Source organism: Thermobia domestica, chromosome 11, assembly GCF_964235325.1.
Source record: "Thermobia domestica chromosome 11, izTheDome1.hap1.1, whole genome shotgun sequence".
NCBI lineage: Eukaryota > Metazoa > Arthropoda > Insecta > Zygentoma > Lepismatidae > Thermobia > Thermobia domestica.
In genome coordinates this window covers 11498116-11521374 of record NC_137464.1, presented here as the reverse complement: position 1 = coordinate 11521374, position 23259 = coordinate 11498116, and the positions used below count along the sequence as shown (strand labels likewise).

Below are 23259 nucleotides of genomic sequence, written 5' to 3'. Positions count from 1 at the left end.
CGCCTTAAGAAACAAGAAAATTATAGGAAAAGAAATTTATTGTGATTGATATACAAGTGCATACCTTGGTTGTTTTTTCGATGTAGCCACCATGAACCTCCAGCCGTCCGCCTCTATCATACTAACAATTTCACAAAAGCAAAACTAATCAACAATCTGTTTTTATCTTCACCATCTGACCATCTATGTGGCAACAGAATATATTCGGTAACTATTCTGAACTAATACTAAGTTGATAACATTTCCAACAAAGGATAAAAATTGTACTGTGTTTGATACCTGGTGAGAGCTATTGTGATTCGGATTCCGTGTTAAAACTATAGGTCCACGTCTCATATAGCTTCGCTGCTGAACGGGACGCCGGACTCCAAATCAGACCAAAGGATAAAAATTAACAGATATCGGATGAAAAAACGTTATTTGAAAGTCAAATGATTTATTTTTGTTTAGCAAAGCGGGTGGGCCCATCTACTTTGCATAAAGTTTTAGTTCTCAACTTCACAGAGTTGTGTATTCATAGTAATTGTATATTTATTTTATTTTATTATTTATTTAGTTATTTATTTACAAATAAGATGTGGCAGTAGTGATAGCAAAATAAAAAAAAAGTAAAAATGCGACTTGCAAATGATAAGTGTTCCTTTATTTCACTGTCTGTTTTTCAATCTAACACTAACAAGTATCCTTCAGTATTCCTCCACAGAAGGTAGAAACTTTTATAAGTTAAGGTATAAATATAGGAGCTCTTGTAAGTGCTTCTCACATTTTCTCCTTGTTATTACTAGGTTGATCGAGATCCGACGACTGGGAAGTTATTACAGTTTCGTGAAGTTCCAGCGGAAGACACAGGAACGACAGCCAAAAATTCTATGTCGCTTCGTCGAGCTCCGGGTCCTCCTGAACAGGCTGTCCGAGGAAGTGCCAGCAACTATCCATTTTGGCCAGGAGGATTCCCGGAACTTTCACTGGAAGAAATGAAAGTGGAGGAGGAGGGAGAGCTTGACTTTGAGAAAAGTAAGTTATTACTAGGGATAGATGACAGGAAAGGAGCACATGTTCACGTCTCCTTTCTCATGTAACGAAAAATCATCATTATTGTAATTATGTATGTGAAGATGATGTAGTATTCTAGTAAAAGGTTAGGGGAAGGGTTCGTACGTAGCTGTAATCCGTTCACATATCTTTGGTCTTTAGTATACTAACTTAGCTTGGCTCATAATGTAAATTATAATTTCAACTGCGCAGTCGTTCAGTTCCTTTATATACATACGTATCAGATATGTCAAACTATGTTCAGATAATAACTTAACTCGTTTTATTTGATGCGTCTAATATTTAATGTCTCCGAGGAGTAGCTGATAAGTTCGGGCTTGAGGTATTTAGCAATGATTCTTGGAAAAATAATTAATTATAGCAGTAATTATAGCACTCTTTGATGGTATAAATACAGTATCACCTCATTTAAATAAAAATCTCTCTGCGCCGCGCCGTAATAAAATACCCCATAAAGAAAGGATAGTCACTTAAAGAAATTTTTTGAAGACGTCGTCAATCATAAATGATTCTGAGTCTTCGTATACCATGGTCAGAAAATAGGGCAGCCTATTTCAACAAACACAGCTGTGAAAATGACCCCGCTCAGGGCGTGTGGCTGTAACAATATGCTGTTACAATATGCTTAGAATGCAAATGAATAGTTTGTAGAACTTCCTCATGTAAAAATATTTTTAAAATACTACTGCTGATAGATGTGAATCACATGACAGTTAATGGTGCTTTTGTTAGTTACTGCACATTTTTCTCAACAGGCCTTTAGGTAGGGATTATTAACAAAAACAACTTTTCTTAGTTTATATATATATATATATATATATATATATATATATATATATATATATATATATATATATATTTAGTATACACCCTGGGGCCGCGGTGGCTCAGTGGTAGAGCGTTCACCTCTGGTGCTTGGAGTCCCGGGTTCGATCCCAGCCCCCGCCAAGTGAACTTTGTGGTTTACAAACACCGTGTGCGTGGGTTTTCTCGGGGTTCTCCCGTTTCCTCCCACTTTCTTCATTCCACCATTTCATTCATTACTCATCATCACCGTCTCCTTTAACCTAACCGGCATACACGTGGGACGTAAAACTCAAAGATTTCATTTCATTTTTTAGTATACACCCTGTACATTGCATTAATTTTCGTAGGGAAAAAAAATAGTGTGCAAGGAATTTATATTATCAAGGTTTGACCTCCTCATTTCTTAAAACTGTACAAAAGAATACAAGTTCACATTCGAGAAATGAAAAGAGTTATATGTGATTTACTTAGATATCTGAGGAAGGTAGCCATGGATTACCAAAAAAAAAAAATCCGACCCAGTAACTAAAAGGTTAAATGAACAATATATTTTTGCAAGTTGTATATTTTAATTGCTTATAAATATATTTTGTGTGCTTAGATTTTCTCACTGTTGCGCCTGGCCTTGAAAGAGGTTACCAATTGGAGAGTCCGGTGTTAGAAGCAGAGGAAGAAACCCCAATAACGGAAGAAGCTCCTGTGCCAGTAAAGGAACCAGAAGTAGAAGCGGCGCCAATGCTTAACCTGGCAGCCATTTTGCAGCAGGAACAAGATCTCATGGGCTTATGGAAAGGAGGCTCTGAAACCAAAGACCAAGCCAAGAAGGAAGCTGCTCCAGAGCTGAAATTTGAGACAGATATTTCCGAAATTGTTCCCGAGGTAACGTAAAAATAGTTCTACTCATTCATTATCTGAAAATGCAAAAGTATTATCATTTTATAATAGTTCAAGAATTATAGAAAGTTACCTTATTTCAACTTGGGCTGTCACCAGGAGTGATGGAGTAGTAATGGCAGCACTTTAGGACACTTTTTGGCCCCTGGGTCCCTGCCTCAGGACCCATGGTCCCTGGCCCGGGGTCAATGACCTAGGGGTACCTAGGACCACCCCCTCTAAATTTTGGCAGGGGTACCTTGGCCCACCCCCTAAATTTTGGCAGGGGTACATAGGACCACCCCCCTTAAATTTTGGAAATTGCCAAATCTAAAAATTTGGTGTGGTAGCCTAGGACCATAGTATGTACCTCTATCCGTATTGGGGGTCTATGTCGTTCCCTTTCATGGGTAAAAAATTGCCAAAAAGTCAAATTTCGGGGGTTTTTGACCTAATTTATCTCCTTGGATGAGGTGTTATTACCTTATATGGTTATATGGGCGTATACAGGGGTTCATTACCTTTCATAAGACATGGGTATATTAATGCACCCCTTGAAAAATTTGGGAGGGGTACCTTGGCCCACCCCTTAAATTTTGGAAATTGCCCAATTTAAACATTGGGTATTATAGTATAGGACCCTAATATGTATTATGATAAATTTGGGTGGTCCACCTCGTTCCCTTTTAGGGGTACCAAATTGCCAAAATATAAACGTAAGCAATACGTAGTACCACGTGTTTGGTTTTGACCTAATTTATCCCCTTGGATGAGGTCCTATTACCTTATATGTTTATATGAGCGTATACAGGAGTCTATTACCTTTCATAAGACATGGATATATTGGTGCACCCCGGGAGGGGTACCTTGGCCCACCCCTTCAATTTTAGAAATTGCCCAATTTAAACATTTGGTATAATAGTATAGAGCCCTAGTATGTATCACTATAAATTTGGGTGGTTCACCTCGTTCCCTTTCATGGGTACACAATTGCCAAATTTTAGTACAACCACGTGTTTGGTCTTTTGACCTAATTTATCACCTTTGATGAGGTGTTATTATCCTATATCGTTATATGGGCGTATACAGGGGCTCATTACCTTTCATAAGACATGGGTATATTAATGCACCCCCAGGAGGGGTACCTTGGACCACCCTTTAATTTTGGAAATTGCCCAATTTAAACATTTGGTATAATAGTATAGGACCCTAATATATATTACTGTAACTTCGTTCCCTTTTAGAGGTACAAAATTGCCAAAATATAAACGTAAGCAATACGTTGTACCACGTGTTTCGTTTTTTACCTAATCTATTTCATTGGATGAGGTCCTATTACCTTATACGTTATATGGTCACGTATGGGGATTCATTTCCTATCATAAGACATAGGTACATTTGTGCACCCGGGAGGGGTACTTTGACCCACCCCTTTAATTTTGGAAATTGTCCCTTTTATATGTTTGGTATTATAGTATAGGACCCTAATATAAATTACTATAAATTTTGGTGGTTCACCTCGTTTCCTTTCATGGGTACGAAATTGCCAAATTTTAGTACAACCACGTGTTTGGTTTTGGCTCAATTTATCCCCTTGGATGAGGTCCTATTACCTTATATGGTTATATGGTCATGTATATATTGGTCCATTTCCTATTATAATACATGGGTACATTGATGCACCCTTTAAATTTTTGGAAGGGGTACCATGGCCAACCCCCTTAAATTTTGGAAATTTTCCAATTTGAGCATTCGGTATCATAGTACATGCCTCAACATGTATCATGATAAATTTGGGTGGTCCATCTTGTTCCCTTTCATGGGTAAAAATTGCTAAAATATAAACATAAGCAATATGTTGTACCATGTGTTTGGTTTTTGGCCCAATTTCTCCCCTTTGATGAGGTTCTATTACCTTATATGGTTATATGGTCATGTATATGGGTTCATTTCCTATCATAAGACATGGGTACATTGACGCACCCTTTAAAAATTTGGGAGGGGTATCTTGGCTCATCCACTCGGTTTTAGAAAATTGTTTAATATAAGCATTTGGTATCATAGTACAGGACTTCAATATGTACCACTATAAATTTGGATGGTCCACATCGTTCCCTTTCATGGGTAAAGAACTACCAAAAAGTCAGATTTCGGAGGTTATTGACACCTATTTAGCACGTTATATGGGTATGTACAGATGTTTATTACCTTTATATGTTTATGTTCCCTTTTAAATTTGGGAATTATCAAATAACAAAATTCGGTAAACGTTTTCTAGGACCCATTAGTGTTCCTCTTATGACCAAATATTCAAAATTTAAAGGTTATTGACCGGCTTTATTATTGAATAAGTACAGGATTTATTACTTTTTCATAAGACACAGGTGTATTTGTGTACCAATCTTAAATTTTGGGAGGAGGTACATTTCTTATTGTCATATCAATAATTGGTAATTGGATAGTATCTCATTCATTGGGTAAATCATTATGATCACGTGATCAGTTATTAACCTATGATGGGATTAGGAGTCCAGAACATTGGTACATTGAAACTTTGTAGGATAATTTGAGAATGTGTCATTGGTTTTGATTATTCCCGCCAAATATAAACGTAAGCAAGACGTTGTACCACGTGATTGTCCTTGATGAGGTAGTGTACAGGGATTCATTTCCTTTGTTGTGGTACTTCTTAAGTTTGAGTACACACACTTTTAGAAAACAGTTGGTTCTACTCAGGTAAACAATTGACGGACATTATTGACCTTATTGAACATATAATGATATGATTAATTCTAAGACTTAGGTATATCAAGAGAAGTATTCTTTAAATTTGGGAATGGTGATAAACAGAATTTTAACATAAGGTGCGAAATTTGAAACAATACATTGAACTTTAGTCACAGCTCATAGTCTAAGATCATTGGTGGTGATTGATTTGAAATCTGATAGCTAACCTTATTGAATCTTATGACTCATAGACGAAAGGCAATACATGCTACAACAGTTTGAAATTTAATCATAAGGTGATGTAATCTGACACTAGCAAAGTTATTGTTGATGCAATTTGATTGGATGATCACTATCTTTCGTGCAATCTGATTGGTTGCTGATTTTCAAATCTTTGCTGCATTCAGTTTTAAGTTTTGTTTATCATTTAAAAATCTTGGTTTCGTTCAACACTTTGCACTCACTGATAAATATGATCAAAACCGTTTATTTGTTAATCGAATAGTTAAAAACCGGATAAAGTTTGACGGTTAACCGTGAAACGTGAATTTTTTTTGTTTGAAATTTTTTGTTTGGAAGTTTTTGTTTGAAAACTCTTGTTTCAAATTTGTGTTTGAATTTTTTTGTTTCAGAAGTTTGTTTGAAATTTATGTTTCAAAATTTTTTGTTTGACAATTTTTTTGTTTGAAAATTTTTAATTTTTTTGTTGCAAAATTTTTGAAAATTTTTTGTTTAAAATTTTTTGTTCGAAATTTTTGTTTTGAAATTTTTCGTTTCCAAATTTTTTTGTTTAAAATTTTTTGTTTCGAATTTTGTTTTTCAAAATTTTGTTTGAAAATTTTTTTCGTTTTAAAATTTTGTTTGAATTTTTCGTTTCCAAATTTTTTCGTTTCAAAAATTTTGTTTCAAAGTTTGGTTTGACATTTTTAAAAGTTTGTGCACTCATTAGTAAAGAACCGGAACTATTTAGAACTAAAACCTCTGGCATCATTGTGGTGCAATAGTACACGTCAGAACATGATAATGCAACATCATCAGTTTTCCATCATATATAAGTATCGTTCGAGTTAGTATTCATGATAACATCATCATGGCTACTTGTCTGCAGTTTCTAAACACACGTGATGTGATGAAATCATTTACCAAGATTACTGATTTACAACAGAATGTACCTTATAGAATCTTAGCTAGCCAAATGATCCCTACAAAGTTTGGATTAAGAATCGTAGGGAAGCTTGAAAATGATAAGAATATAATTTTACCAGCAAGATATTTACCCATGGAAGCATCAAAACAAGAAGAACTGCTGCGTTTCTTAAATACTGGATCTGTATCTTTATGTTACAAAGGATTCTTGGGTCGAAGTCATCAATTTGAATTTAGTACACAGCCAGATTCGTCAGCAATTGTGATGAAATCATGAATTCAAACGTCAGCACATTCCTTTGACGTCAGACATAGTTGTATGAATTTGGTTGGTCATCATGACGTCAGCAACTGTGATGAAACCATGAATTCAAACGTCAGCACATTCCTTTCAAATGACGTCAGCCGTAGTTCTATAAATCAACCAATACACTGTCATCCCACGAAATCATTTGAGCAAGTGCTTTTCAGGAGGAAAGATGTGTACTTCTAACGATAAAGAGTTCATCTTCGCAAGCTATTATCCAATAAATATATTTCAAACCAAACATGTGATGATTGGTATCAGTGCTAGAACATTTGAACCAGTAATTCGATTGGGCAAAGCAGAACAATTTGGTGTACAACTGACCTTTGAAGAATGGCAAATATTATGTTCACGAATCGACCAAATGAACGATTATTTTCATGATGAGCTAAATGTGACCATAGTCAAATCATTAGGCTCAAATCATGAAGTGGTGCTGCGTACAGTCCTCGAAGAGAAGATGGTGCTGTTACGTAAAAAGAGTACATTTCATGTCCCTCGCAACATGGTGTATCTAACACAAACGGAATGGAACAAATTCATCAGCGTATTTCAGTGTGTTAAACATGCAGTGGAAGTGTGCAACAAAACAAGTATATTCCTGAAAAAGTACTATTTTAAAAAATGTGTCATGCATATTGTACAACATGTATCTAGATATTGTGATGGTTGTCAACATCGTTCGTGGGTGCATAACTGTATTGATAAACAGTTTGTGATCAAATGGACATTGAGTTTCCACCAATTGATATTGCAATAGACCTTAAAAGACTTCAATTGGAATTAAAATTATACGCTAAAGACAAACTAGTGCAAGAAGTTCAAAATACATTGTATCGACAATATCCAGAACCACTATCTGGTATGGATGTATGTGGAGTGTAATAAAATGATCCATTTCAATGAATTGTGTTTTTTTCATTTCAAGTACAACCCCATGTTCTGACGTGTACTATTGCACCACAATGTTGCCAGAGGTTTTAGTTCTAAACAGTTCCGGTTCTTTACTAATGAGTGCACAAACTTTTAAAAATGTCAAACCAAACTTTGAAACAAAAATTTCAAACAAAAATCTTTGAAACAAAATCTTGAAACGAAAAAATTCAAACAAAAAATTTCAAACGAAAAAAATTCAAACAAAAATTTGAAAAAACAAAATTCGAAACAAAAAAATTTTAAACAAAAAAATTTGGAAACGAAAAAATTTCAAACAACAAATTTTCAAACAAAATTTTTGAAACGAAATTTTTTTTTAAAATTTTAAACGAAAAATTTTCAAACAAAAAATTTTGAAAAAAATTTCAAACAAAATTCAGAAACAAAAAATTCAAACAAAAATTTGAAAGCAAGAATTTTCAAACAAAAAGTTTCAAGCAAAAAAAATTCAAACTAAAAATTTTACGTTTCACGGTTAACCGTCAAATGTTATCCGGTTTTTAACTATTCGATTAACAAATAAACGGTTTTGATCATATTTATCAGTGAGTGCAAAATGTTGAACGAAACCAAGATTTTTCAATGTTAAACAAAACTTAAAACTGAATACAGCAAAGATTTGAAATCAGCAACCAATCAGATTGCACGAAAGATAGTGATCAACCAATCAGATTGCACGAAAGATAGTGATCATTCCAATCAAATTGCATCAACAATAACTTTGCTAGTGTCAGATTACATCACCTTATGATTAAATTTCAAACTGTTGTAGCATGTATTGCCTTTCGTCTATGAGTCATAAGATTCAATAAGGTTAGCTATCAGATTTCAAATCAATCACCACCAATGATCTTAGACTATGAGCTGTGACTAAAGTTCAATGTATTGTTTCAAATTTCGCACCTTATGTTAAAATTCTGTTTATCACCATTCCCAAATTTAAAGAATACTTCTCTTGATATACCTAAGTCTTAGAATTAATCATATCATTATATGTTCAATAAGGTCAATAATGTCCGTCAATTGTTTACCTGAGTAGAACCAACTGTTTTCTAAAAGTGTGTGTACTCAAACTTAAGAAGTACCACAACAAAGGAAATGAATCCCTGTACACTACCTCATCAAGGACAATCACGTGGTACAACGTCTTGCTTACGTTTATATTTGGCGGGAATAATCAAAACCAATGACGCATTCTCAAATTATCCTACAAAGTTTCAATGTACCAATGTCCTGGACTCCTAATCCCATCATAGGTTAATAACTGATCACGTGATCATAATGATTTACCCAATGAATGAGATACTATCCAATTACCAATTATTGATATGACAATAAGAAATGTACCTCCTCCCAAAATTTAAGATTGGTACACAAATACACCTGTGTCTTATGAAAAAGTAATAAATCCTGTACTTATTCAATAATAAAGCCGGTCAATAACCTTTAAATTTTGAATATTTGGTCATAAGAGGAACACTAATGGGTCCTAGAAAACGTTTACCGAATTTTGTTATTTGATAATTCCCAAATTTAAAAGGGAACATAAACATATAAAGGTAATAAACATCTGTACATACCCATATAACGTGCTAAATAGGTGTCAATAACCTCCGAAATCTGACTTTTTGGTAGTTCTTTACCCATGAAAGGGAACGATGTGGACCATCCAAATTTATAGTGGTACATATTGAAGTCCTGTACTATGATACCAAATGCTTATATTAAACAATTTTCTAAAACCGAGTGGATGAGCCAAGATACCCCTCCCAAATTTTTAAAGGGTGCGTCAATGTACCCATGTCTTATGATAGGAAATGAACCCATATACATGACCATATAACCATATAAGGTAATAGAACCTCATCAAAGGGGAGAAATTGGGCCAAAAACCAAACACATGGTACAACATATTGCTTATGTTTATATTTTAGCAATTTTTACCCATGAAAGGGAACAAGATGGACCACCCAAATTTATCATGATACATGTTGAGGCATGTACTATGATACCGAATGCTCAAATTGGAAAATTTCCAAAATTTAAGGGGGTTGGCCATGGTACCCCTTCCAAATTTTAAAGGGTGCATCAATGTACCCATGTATTATAATAGGAAATGGACCAATATATACATGACCATATAACCATATAAGGTAATAGGACCTCATCCAAGGGGATAAATTGAGCCAAAACCAAACACGTGGTTGTACTAAAATTTGGCAATTTCGTACCCATGAAAGGAAACGAGGTGAACCACCAAAATTTATAGTAATTTATATTAGGGTCCTATACTATAATACCAAACATATAAAAGGGACAATTTCCAAAATTAAAGGGGTGGGTCAAAGTACCCCTCCCGGGTGCACAAATGTACCTATGTCTTATGATAGGAAATGAATCCCCATACGTGACCATATAACGTATAAGGTAATAGGACCTCATCCAATGAAATAGATTAGGTAAAAAACGAAACACGTGGTACAACGTATTGCTTACGTTTATATTTTGGCAATTTTGTACCTCTAAAAGGGAACGAAGTTACAGTAATATATATTAGGGTTCTATACTATTATACCAAATGTTTAAATTGGGCAATTTCCAAAATTAAAGGGTGGTCCAAGGTACCCCTCCTGGGGGTGCATTAATATACCCATGTCTTATGAAAGGTAATGAGCCCCTGTATACGCCCATATAACGATATAGGATAATAACACCTCATCAAAGGTGATAAATTAGGTCAAAAGACCAAACACGTGGTTGTACTAAAATTTGGCAATTGTGTACCCATGAAAGGGAACGAGGTGAACCACCCAAATTTATAGTGATACATACTAGGGCTCTATACTATTATACCAAATGTTTAAATTGGGCAATTTCTAAAATTGAAGGGGTGGGCCAAGGTACCCCTCCCGGGGTGCACCAATATATCCATGTCTTATGAAAGGTAATAGACTCCTGTATACGCTCATATAAACATATAAGGTAATAGGACCTCATCCAAGGGGATAAATTAGGTCAAAACCAAACACGTGGTACTACGTATTGCTTACGTTTATATTTTGGCAATTTGGTACCCCTAAAAGGGAACGAGGTGGACCACCCAAATTTATCATAATACATATTAGGGTCCTATACTATAATACCCAATGTTTAAATTGGGCAATTTCCAAAATTTAAGGGGTGGGCCAAGGTACCCCTCCCAAATTTTTCAAGGGGTGCATTAATATACCCATGTCTTATGAAAGGTAATGAACCCCTGTATACGCCCATATAACCATATAGGGTAATAACACCTCATCCAAGGAGATAAATTAGGTCAAAAACCCCCGAAATTTGACTTTTTGGCAATTTTTTACCCATGAAAGGGAACGACATAGACCCCCAATACGGATAGAGGTACATACTATGGTCCTAGGCTACCACACCAAATTTTTAGATTTGGCAATTTCCAAAATTTAAGGGGGGTGGTCCTATGTACCCCTGCCAAAATTTAGGGGGTGGGCCAAGGTACCCCTGCCAAAATTTAGAGGGGGTGGTCCTAGGTACCCCTAGGTCATTGACCCCGGGCCAGAGACCATGGGTCCTGAGGCAGGGACCAAGGGGCCAAAAAGTGTCCTGAAGTGCTGCCATTACTACTGATGGCTATATCCAGTGATAGTTGACCTCATTAATATTAGTAAATGGTTATATTATTATGCATATATATGTTATTATTATTCTTGATTTTGGCCAGCTAAAGACCATGCGATCAGGTCGTATAAGCTAGTGTAAAGATTTTTACTAATTTTGCCAATTTTCTTTGTGATGTCTGCGCTTACATTTTTAATGTGTTTTTGATTAGTTTCACAGTCGTTACAATAATAAGGCAAGTTCTGTTCTGCGTGAGTCATATAATCTGAATTAGATAGGTTTGGCCGTAGCATTTTTATGTGGTATGATGCGGACTATTTCACAGTCCGATGCGATGAGAACCAACTATTTCAGAGTCACATTATGCAATTTTAAGATGGTTCTTAAAAGATCAGGGTAAAAAATATGTTCCCTTAAATAACTATACATTTTTTTTCCTGTTGCTGTTTTTTGGATAATTATTATTTCCTGTTGCTGTTTATAGTGTTTATTGACACTAGTTCGATCTGTTTCTTTAATGGAAGATCTCATTTTATTTTGAACAGGAATCGAATATTCCAGTCTTGAGAATAACAGAAACGACTTCTGTTAAAGCGCCAGTTAACACGATGTGGGCTAAAGTTGTAGATATATCACAGCCTGTTGTTGATTTCCATCAGAAGATTCCAGATATGGCTCATAAATGGGACTTCGAGTTGGACCCATTTCAGAAACAGGTATTTATGTATTCGTAGAACAATATATATACATTTCAGTCCATATTTAGTTGAATAACTTCGTAAAATCTTTCTGTTAAGGTCAAACACCGTACGTAGAGCACAAATTAAAGTTATTTCTGGCTGAAATATAGTGAGGAAAAGGTTGAAGGTTAATTTACAGTTTTTTTTTTGTTTTTTTCTCGGGAAAGTAGTTGATAGATTTCTCTATGTTAATGCACTGAAATACGCATTCAAAGAGACATTTCAGTACGGTTACTTTATTTAAATTAGTAAAAAAATATCTACAGAGGTTGTTCCCCATCTATTGTGCCGATTTCAAGATACACCTACCTCAGGATATTCTATTACTCCGCCACCGATATTGCTCTATTTGGTGATTGCCCAACATGGAAGTTTGCATTGGAGAAGACTGACATGCAGTGTAGACATGTCCAGTTCCAATAAGTCCTTTTCATAGGCTTTCTATAAGCTAACAATGGTGCGAAGTCTCCGCTTCGTCAAGGTTCGTTTCAGGAGACCGAAAGCGCAGTAGTCCATCGTTGAGGGATCCCGAGATTTGACTGGAATATGGGTGAAGGGAGTGGCATAGATACCAGTTTCTTTTGCCATTTGTTGGAAGAAAGAGAATCGTTGAATGAGAGGCATGGCTGGATGCCTTGTTGCAACCATACCCGATTTGCAATCCACCTTGGCTTTTATGGCGGTATGGTGTATCTTCACATTATAGTAGAAACCAGCAACGATCATGAATCCTTTGTCTCCTGTGCTGTCTTTAGAAGTCTTTAACACTATATTCTTCATAGAAAATGGCACGCGGACTGTTACAGTCATTGAGGTGCTTCGTCGAGTGTGATGACGTATTTCCAACTGTCGCCGTTGTAGTAGTCTGGAGGATCGGTCATATGATCGTGCACTTTTTGATACAAGTATGAAATTTACAGTACACAATAATTGATGTGTAAACAACAATATTAGGGGTGGAGCCAATCGAAATTGGCGCTGTTTTCATAATGGCGGCCATATTGAATAATTAATCTCGTAATGGTGTTTTTTCTTGAAAATAGCTTATATTTTTCTCTTTATGTGCAAGTGACAATATTATTTTAATTACTTTTGACCAAATAATGAACAATTTACACGTTTGTATATTTTAGTTTGTTATTTAGTTTATTTAATTTGCTATTTTTCAACATGGCGCCCAATGTGGCGAGATTTAACATAATGCCATAACTATAGAGTGATCTGTATCAAAATATATATTCTTGAGGTCACTAATTGCAAATATACGCTTAGAAATACTATCAGACGGTCTGTTCTTGATTTAAGAGAATGGAATTCATAGCACTATTAAGTATTTTAAGTTTATCTTTCTAACTTTACACGTCAAGCTTGTGGAAATTGAAGTTTGAATATAAGATTTCTGCAATACCAAAACTGTACAATAAAACATATCACATAGCAACAAAATTAAGAATTTTACCTCATGTTAAAACATGAAGGAGAGTAAAATTAGAATTTACAGTCTTTCTTCGTGTACATATATTCAGCGTTCACATCCTTCACATGGTAAAGAGCTGTACATGGTAAGTCAGCTTTGAAACAGCTACACTTTCCAGAACACACTTTGGAACAATTACATTTCAATATCTCTCTTGAAGACTTACTGACTAGTGGAGTTGTTATCCAACGAGATATCCATCTTCCTTCCTCGGTTTGTGTCCATCCGTAAATACTCGGAGATGGAAGTTCATGTTCTTTTTCAAGTGATCTTCCCCAAATCTGTCCTGCTTGATAAGCTGTTCGAGGTAAATGCTGTAGCAAAGCACTTGAGTTGGTGGTATAAGCTCAAGCTCACGATTCTTTCGTGTAAACATCTTTTGCCTTACTACATTTATGTCATTATCTATACTGCAACGATCATATAGCGATACAACAAATTTTTCAACAATTGGAAACACTGTTTTCACGGCTTCTACATCTGAAGTACTTGATAATACTTGAAATGCCGACGTAACTTCAGCATAAGCTTTCCAGGCTGTCCAAGCTAATATTTTACCTTTACCCGCAAATTTAGATGTAGTGTCACTTCCCGTCAAAGCATAAAAAGCAAGTATTGCAGAGCTTTTCTCACTTCCCAGTGCCTTTGATATTTCTGTAGCATCGATGTAACGCATATGTTTTCCTGATCCATACAATATCCACAAACAATCACATTCCAACTTAGCTGCATGGTTGACTGCCAACACAACCACATCTGAATTAACCGTACAAACTTGTATATTTCGATACCCTTCTATTATACCATCTGCTGCATATAAAAATATCCTTGTGTCTACTTCATCTTGAGAACATGGTACTATTCGACTTAAATCCGCAGGTTGTGAACTAACATCACTGTTTCCTTGAGTGACAACAACTTTTCCTGGATATTCTGCTAAACTTACAAATTTTGCCAAGAAAAGAAATAATTGTTTTGTTTTCATCAACTTTAAGAAAGTCCTTCCAGTTTTTAGGCACCTTTTTATCCGCTTCAACTTTTCTTCGAATGCCTGTTCATCTCTTCTCATGGACACAATTCTTCAAGCTATCTGGTTTATAGGTATCAAACACTACCTCACGTTTCACTTATCCTTTAAATCGATTTCTAATCATGTTTATAAACTTTTCGTCATAGTCAGCAAACGAATCTGTAGCTTCGGGTGTCAGAAAGTGCACAATGACTGCACCATCAAGAATAATCATTTCAACATTAGGTCCAGCTTGATGAGGTTCATCACTATCTTCTTCACTGCAAGAAGTAAGTTTTTCCAGGCTGGGTACTATGTCTGATTTACCTCCATACCGAATGCTTCCATTGCACTCTGCCAGTCACGGAGGAAATGACTGATGCTCATGACTGAAAAACTGATAAAGGTCGCCATCTCGAATTTGACATCCTATGTACATTCTAAGGAAAAAATTGCGGTCGTGTTTGACGGCTACAATTTGTTGGGTGGTTGTACATTTCGACCTAATTGGAGAACTGAAAAGCGGAAATTTATTCTTTGTCATAGTTTTATTCATATTAACTTCACAGTTTAATAGACGATCAATGAAGAATTGTGTGCTCTGTTCTCTTCCAAGTGCTTCCATGTTTCTATATGATTTTGTAACATTTTCGTCAGCAACCACACGTGAATCCAAGGTAACTAAATCTTGCGTACTGTCCAGAAAAGGATCTCCTATTTCTTTTATTGTTTCCGCCAGGTTTATAACATCCTTGGTAAATTGAATCTGATTTGATGACACTTGTTCATGATGAATAGTTGAATCTGAGGAACTTGACAGGCTAATATTTTTTAAGAATTCCTTCCCTACCCTTAACATTTCTGGCCCTGAGACCATCCATCTACGAAGTGCTTCTGGATACTCTGTAATTCCTACAGCTCCTCATTCGCCCTTAACAAGTGCATTATTATGTTCATGTGCTTCGTCAAGAGGCATGAAAGAAAAAGGTCTCGAAGTTTTATTTACTGTGAACTTCCCCTTGGAGAATTCTTGAAGAATAGTAGGGTGAGTTTCTTTAACTCTTCTCATATCTCTGAGATGAACTGAAACAGCTCTGGCGTAGTTAGTATGATCCAAAGCAAAGAACAACCACACAATGTTTGATAAAAAAAAAAAAAAAAAAAAACTCACATAGCACTGAAAATCTCCTTCATGGACAGATCGATCCCATATTAATATGTCAAGGATGACTTTCATTATAAAGTTCCAGAAGAAAAGCTGGGGACTTTTCTTGCATCTAATTTCTGACCACTCATTAAAAGATAAGAGCTCATTGCTGTCCTCTCTCGATTCAAGATATTGCTTGTAGGCGCCGCTCTTCAGTTTGAAAAGTGTGCATGCTGTTACTTGATAGGCACGAAGCGTCTTCTTTATGTATACCACTTTCAGAAACGTGTCCGCAGACCCGGGAGTTGAAACTCTAGCTTGTTGTAGAGCAGTTTTCCAGCCACTTCCTTTGATAATGTCTCCAAGACATTTAAGAAAGGCCATCTTTATGTGTCTATTAGTTTGAAATTTCGTTTAATTTTAGCTGCAGTTCAGTTCTGAAATAAATCGAAAACAAAATTTGAGTTACACTAAAAGACGAAAGAAATAGCAGGCAAAATAACTGTAAAACAACCATTTTCAATATGGCGGCTATACCGACGAAATCACATGATATTTTTTTTGGCTCCACCCCTAGAATTGTTTCTTATGATGTCTATAAACCATGTCTAAAATTTGATGCTTGTATCATAAATTGCACGATTCTTTGAGATTTTGTTACGGATCCTCCAGACTATAGTGCTCGTAGAGTTATCAACAACTCGTGCGATGTTCTGAAATGTTTTGGTTAGTTTGTGAAGCCTTCCGACGCCTCTCTACGCCAGGTCACAATCAATTATGGTGTGAATTGTCTTGCTGGAAGTTCCAACGCAGTTTGCAATACCTCTTGTGTATCTGAGTTCTTCCCTGTCATGAGAGCCTACTTTTTTCAGATAGTAGCTGGTGTACGGCTTGTAGTAGGACGGGAGTTGACTTGTTTTGCCCTACAGAAATCTCCTCACTCCAGTCTTCCTTGGCCTTTCTAACACATATAATATACCATTCTTCAACACGGTGAAAATATGATCTTTGCGCATTTTGGCACTGTAACTTTTGTTTGTCTTCAGAAAGCATTGTTATGTAGCCTTTCCAGTAAGGGCGATTTTTAGTGACATTCTTCAACACGAACATTAACCACATCTGTCGTCCAATGTATATTATACGACTACTGATATCATTTACTTCACTCTAGGTAGCGCTACGGGCCGCGGTGGCTCAGTGGTAAAGCGTTCACCTCTGGTGTGGAGGATCCCTGGTTCGATCTCAGCTCGCGCCAAGTGGACTGTGTGGTGGACAAACACCATGTGCGTGGATTTTCTCGGGGTTCTCCCGTTTTCTCCCACTTTCATTATTCCACCATTTCCTTCATATCTCATCATCATCACCGTCTCCTTTAGCCTAGCCGGCCTAACCGTGGGACGTAAAACAAAGATTCCATTCCATTTTTTTTTCTAGATAACGCTACTATCGCTTGTGAAAATTATCATAGGTCGGGAACAACTCTGTAGGCAAGTCAACTACAGTTATTGTTAATGAAGAGTTAATTTTACGGAAGACTACTGTAATTAAGAAAAATAATCATATTCGGAAGATGATCAACGAGATGTAATTTCAGAGACAACTTTAGTTTTCTGAAAAGATTTGTGCTGAGAAAGACAATAATGTTTTGCCGAAACGTACACAATTAAACAATTTTAGGTGTTTTGGAGTTATGCATGAAGATAGGAATACTGTCTTTTTGCCTGATATGGTAGTTAGCTCTTTTTTTAACGCTTTAATCACGAATATCATGTTTTATCTTTGAAAGGCAATTTTGCTGTTAGAAGAAGGCAACAATGTATTTGTAGCCGCCCATACGTCAGCCGGAAAAACAGTTGTTGCAGAGTACGCAATAGCTTTGTCTCAAAAACATATGACGAGGTAAGTAGAAAATAAAACTATAAACATGTTCTGTGTAGCTAAATGGTTAATGTACGTGCTCCTGGGTTCAATACCCGACAGGGTCACGGAAATATTACACTTTGGGGAGCAGTTACGTGAATTAAGATACAGAGTACTGCGGTCTAGATGCATAATTGTGGATGAGCTGCCTGAAGATGTTCTCAGAAATGAAAGAAAAAATATAAATAACGCTTTTCAGATAAATAACTATTTTATTATTCAGTTAGAAGTATAGATATTATCAATTTTGATTTTTTTTATTTTATAACTCTAAATCTTTTTTAGCATAATTTGTTGAAGTTGTCTTTTTCCGCAACAGAAGACTGATTCCTAATCATCTCGTGCATCGTGGTATCCCTGGTCCAGATTTTCGATTTATGCCTTATTCTTAGTTTTCCGTAATCCTTGAATCTCAGAGAAAAGGAACTGGACATCCTAAATCCGTTTTTAGTAGCTTAGTGGTTCTACCTAGCTACGTTAAGTACACTGACTAAAATGTACCTTTGGGAAACACTTCCGATAATTCTTCCTAAAATTTTGTATCTGTAATTACCCACCACTGAAAGTGTCTCAAGATCCACTTTTGTCAGTTGATTCAAGACAATTTTGTTCTTAAATTTCCTTCCTGAAATCACCGGTGCTTGTAAGTGCAAGTAATGCTACGTATTTGAAGATTTCTCTTCGTAATTTCTTTTCTGAGCTCCTTTGTGACTAAGCGGTTGACGTACACGTCTTTGATGTGGGAGATCCGGGTTGGATTCCTGGCGAGAGCTCGTAGTTCGTATCCCCACGTTCAGCTATAGGTCCACTTCTCCTATAGCCTTGTTGCTGAAAGACACACTCAAAACTGAAAGTCAAATCAGACCAGACTCTTTTCTTTTCCTTTCTTTCTTCATACGAGGGTTGTCCACAAAGTCCCAGACGTTTTGGCCAATCGCAGCAGTGGGCGGGGCTAGAGTCGCCATCTTGGTGTCAGAACGTTGCCACACTCAGTACGCATCCAGCTGTAGTAGCATGAAGACTGTGACACTCTTACTGTGATTTCTGTGACGTATTACAATGTGCGCTGCAATAGAAAATCCCGTCTTTTGTGAAGTGCGTTCTGTGATTAGGATTTTGTTGGCGAAAAACCACAAGCTAATTGAAATTCATCGCCAAGTGTGTGAAATGTACAAACATGGAATAATGAGTGAAGGCCGAGTGAGGCAATGGTGCATTGACTTTAAAAATGTCCGTTCCAATGTTCTCGATGAGGAGCGTAGTGGTAGGTCTAGCCTTGTACCTGATGAACTGGTGAGGCAAATCCACAACAAAACTCGTGTAAATCGTCGTTTCATGATTATGGAACTTGCTGAACATTTTCCCCAATTTTCATGGAGTTTAGAGCATGAAATTCTGGTGGAAAAGCGCAATTATCACAAATTTTATGCTAGGTGGAATCACCCACCATACAGCCCGGCTTTGGCGCCGAGCGACTACCACCTCTTCCCAACGATGAAGACATGGCTTGCTACACAACGCTTTGATACTGATGCCGAACTGCATGTCGGTGTAAGCCAGTGGTTGAAATCGCAAGCGGCAGGTTTCTACCGCGATGGTATTGGAAAACTTGTGCCACACTATGATAAGTGCCTTAATTTGCATGGCAATTATGTGGAAAAATAGCTTAAGAGTGTACCTTTCAAATGTGTACAATACAATTTGGTTTGTTCATTCTGTTTATTTTTTTTTTTTTTTTCAAAATATCTGGAACTTTCTGGACATCCCTCGTACTGTAAAAAATTTTCAACTGCGCATATTACCCAGATCTTTATCGTGGCCATACACGCTTGTCTTTTGTTGGCAACATCCGATTTCTGGACCTCCAGTTTGATCACGTCTTGGACAGTCCATCTACGAGATATATATCTTGAGGTCCTGATCACATTGTCCTACAACTGTATCATATCCTAATGTGCTCAAAGTTGGACTATGGAAGCATTGTTTTTGGACCTGCCAGCATTGCTTCTGGACCAACTGCATACTGTTAATCATCTTAGCGTACGTTTAGCAACTGGTGTATACCGTACCAATTCTCTTTCCAGCTTGTATGTTTGAAGTGCACGAGCCATCTTTAAGTCAGCGCTGTCATGGCTGATGCTCTGCTGTTTTAATTATGTAAAATCAATGCCTTACCATCCTTCATCTTTTGCGCTGGTAGCAGGTCATTACCAACGCTATCAAGCACGACCCAACGCTACCAAATCTTCCGGAATTCGTGCTCTGGAGCTTTTAAATGATTTTGGTGTCCAAGTTCCCTTTTTATGACAATCGGGTTTCCCCATGGGAGATATTTCTTTCCATCTGGTTCAACACAAAAGAAGCCGAGCACCAGCACTCAAAAACTTCAACAAGAGTTTCACTTTCTCTTACAGAAGTTTCAATACTTTCCTGTTTTTATTTTTATTTTTAATTCTTGATTCCAAAGATGCTTATTCTGTTGGATGTACTTTTTTTTACAACTACACTTACTTATGGTTTTAAATTAAACTCCTTTTCTTCAGTATTCACAGCTGAACTGGTGGCAAGTTTACAAACTTTACGTTATGTCTCTGCATGTCATATATGCAGGATCTTAATCTGTTGCGACTCTCAAAGTGCTCTGAGTAGCTTAGGGATGTGAGGTACAACTCTGCTGGGTTCCGAGCCATGTTGGCATAGATGGTAGTGATGAGACAGACCGTCAGCGGAAGTTGTTGCCCATGAAGGAAGTCATTTTTATCTCCCTATATCCAGCACGCATCTGCATTTGCTATTCAATACCAGTTGCATCAGCGGTGGCAGCTTGAATGGAGCTAGTCTGTCAGCAATAAGTTAATTGTACTCAAGCGGGCACTTGGTGTCTGGACCACCAGCTCAAGATCCTCTTGTCAGGAGAAATGAATTCTAATTTGACTTCGCATTGGCCATTTACACGTAACACATTGATTTCTACTTCGTTGCGAAGAGCCACCATTGTGTGCGGCCTATGGAGTTGGACAAAGTATTCAAAATCTTCTTATGGATTGCCCTAATCATACTCACAAGGAAGGGTCACGCAGTGGCTCCGCTGGGATCCGAACGAGACAATTGTGTTTGCATTTGATATGTTATAACTAGATGAATCTCAAAGTTATACGTGCCACCGGGCGGAATGTCGTGAGTTACAACATAAGCTGGCAGAATAGTTTGAACCGAGTCATTTGTTCGGAAACCGTTGGGTAAATGGAAAACGCGGACAATACGTATCCCATCATTTTCAAGGACATACTTTTTCGGATAAAAAAGTTTGCCCCAGGATCCTCGCAGGTCCCAGACGGGGTCCAACTCAATTTTTTTTAAATGGTAATGGTGGTTAAGTAGCACATCATTTGAAAGCTGTTGTAAAATGAAAGAAAACGCAGCAAGTGTCGACTCTCTACGACAACCGTGTGCAAAATGGCGGAGGGTCAAATTGTAAATAACAACTTAATTGAAAAGTCCATGGTCACCCCTATAAAGTGGAAACGGTGAGACAAATATGAAAATAGGAAAGAGAGTGTGTTATTATTTTCAAGGTACAATAATTTAAAGTTAAAGCGTCTTGTCCCATGGTGCTTACGGGTCCCAGGTGGGGTCCAATTAAATAGATTCAACTGGCAAGAGAGGTTAAGAAGCTCATTGTTTGCAAGATCTTGTTAAATGAAAGTAGATGGAGCAAGCCTTGACTTTCTACGACAACCCTATCCAAAATTGCGGCGGATCAAAATGTAAACAAAAGCTTAATTGAAAAACTATGGCCACCTTGAATCCAAGATGGCCGCTTAAAACCTATGTCATTCATAACAGTACAAATCTAAATCTCTATTTTTCTCTATTATGTATTTAGAAATAATAGGAAGACTAAAGAACAATTGCATTTCGATTCACTTTAACTATTATTTCATTCGGTAACATCACATATATGTTTTGTTCTTAATGCACGTTCGTCATGGTTCTCTCGACATTATTTACTTGAATATAACGAATATGCGATGAACACAGACTCTGACATCCTACTCATACTGCTAAACAAAAGTTGAATACCTTCAGGTATTTTTCTAATTTTGTCATACGTAGTTCATACAGAAAAACGTGCTGCACCAGAGGTTGGAGGCTCTATTGTAACGTATTCGTGATGGTTAGATTTGTATGTTATTCGTTGGTTTGATCGCAATACTTCAAGCAATACCAAATATATACACACACACACACCCAAAAAGCAACATTGGTGAGTAGTACTAAACATGTGTAAGTTATTTCAGTACATCGAGCTGCGTCAAACTTTGTTGGTTTGATCACAGTATTCCAAGAAATAACATATTTATATACAAACTCATTTTTCACGCTGGCAGCCATATTGGATTACAGATTATACTCTTTAATATTTTGTGGATATCTACTATTAACTGTAAACGTTCGCTTCTCCAACACCAGCGGTGTGAGCTGGATATGCGTTCGATACATAGTGCGGTATTTTGAACTCAAGATGTCGCGTTCTTGAACATTTTGCATATTTTAGTCACTTACTAATCAACAATAATGCCAAATTTGTTTTCCTAGCTTTAGCAGTTTGGTATGCTTATCCTTTCGTTATAGGTTTTAAGCGGCCATCTTGGATTCAAGGTGGCCATAGATTTTCAAATAAGCTTTTGTTTACATTTTGACCCACCGCAATTTTGGACAGGGTTGTCGTAGAAAATCGAGACGTGCTCCATCTTCTTTAACTTAACAAGAGCTTTCAAACGATGTCCTACCTCTCTTGCCATTTGAAGCTTTTTAGTTGGACCCCACCTGGGACCATGTGGGGACCCTGGGACAAGACGTTTTCACTTAAATCCTTGTACTTTGAAAATAATGGCACACTTCCTTTCCTGTTTCCACATTTGTCTCACTGTTTCCTATTTATAGGAGTGACCATGGACTTTTCATTTAAGTTTTTGTTTACACTTTGACCCGTCGCCATTTTACAGAGGGTTGTTGTAGAGACTCGAAACTTGCTGCATTTTCTTTCATTTTACAACAGCTTTCAAATGATGTGCCACTTAACCCCCCTTTTCCATTTGAAAATTTTGAGTTGGACCCCGTCTGGGACCCTGGTGCAAACTTTTCTACCCTAAAAAGTTTGTCGTTGAAAATGATGGGATACGTGTTGGCCGAGTTTTCCACTTACCCAACTGCTTCCGAACAAATGACACTGTTCATACTATTCTGCCAGTTTTTTTAAGTTCTTACATTACAAAATATGTTGTAACTCACGATATTCCGCCCGGTGGCACGTATAACTTTGGGATTCATCTAGTTATAACATATCAAATGCAAACACAATTGTCTCGTTCGGATCTCAGCGGAGCCACTGCGTGACCCTTCCTTGTCAGTTTCGAGCTGGCTTTGCCTTACCAGCAGACTTACCAACACTGCTCGGAAATGATCACCGAACGATCTCTCAAG

At 36.9% G+C, this 23259-nt stretch overlaps 1 protein-coding gene across 2 annotated transcripts in view; it reads left to right on the top strand.

The window, feature by feature from the left end:
- Positions 1 to 23259, top strand: part of tst (superkiller complex helicase subunit twister) — a 94186-nt gene that overhangs the window by 15429 nt on the left and 55498 nt on the right. For both annotated transcript variants that reach the window (XM_081730024.1, XM_081730025.1), the window contains exons 4-7: positions 786 to 1014; positions 2462 to 2739; positions 12025 to 12195; positions 17639 to 17751. In XM_081730024.1, the coding sequence (XP_081586150.1) occupies positions 786 to 1014; positions 2462 to 2739; positions 12025 to 12195; positions 17639 to 17751 (791 nt within the window). The remainder of the gene's footprint in view (positions 1 to 785; positions 1015 to 2461; positions 2740 to 12024; positions 12196 to 17638; positions 17752 to 23259) is intronic.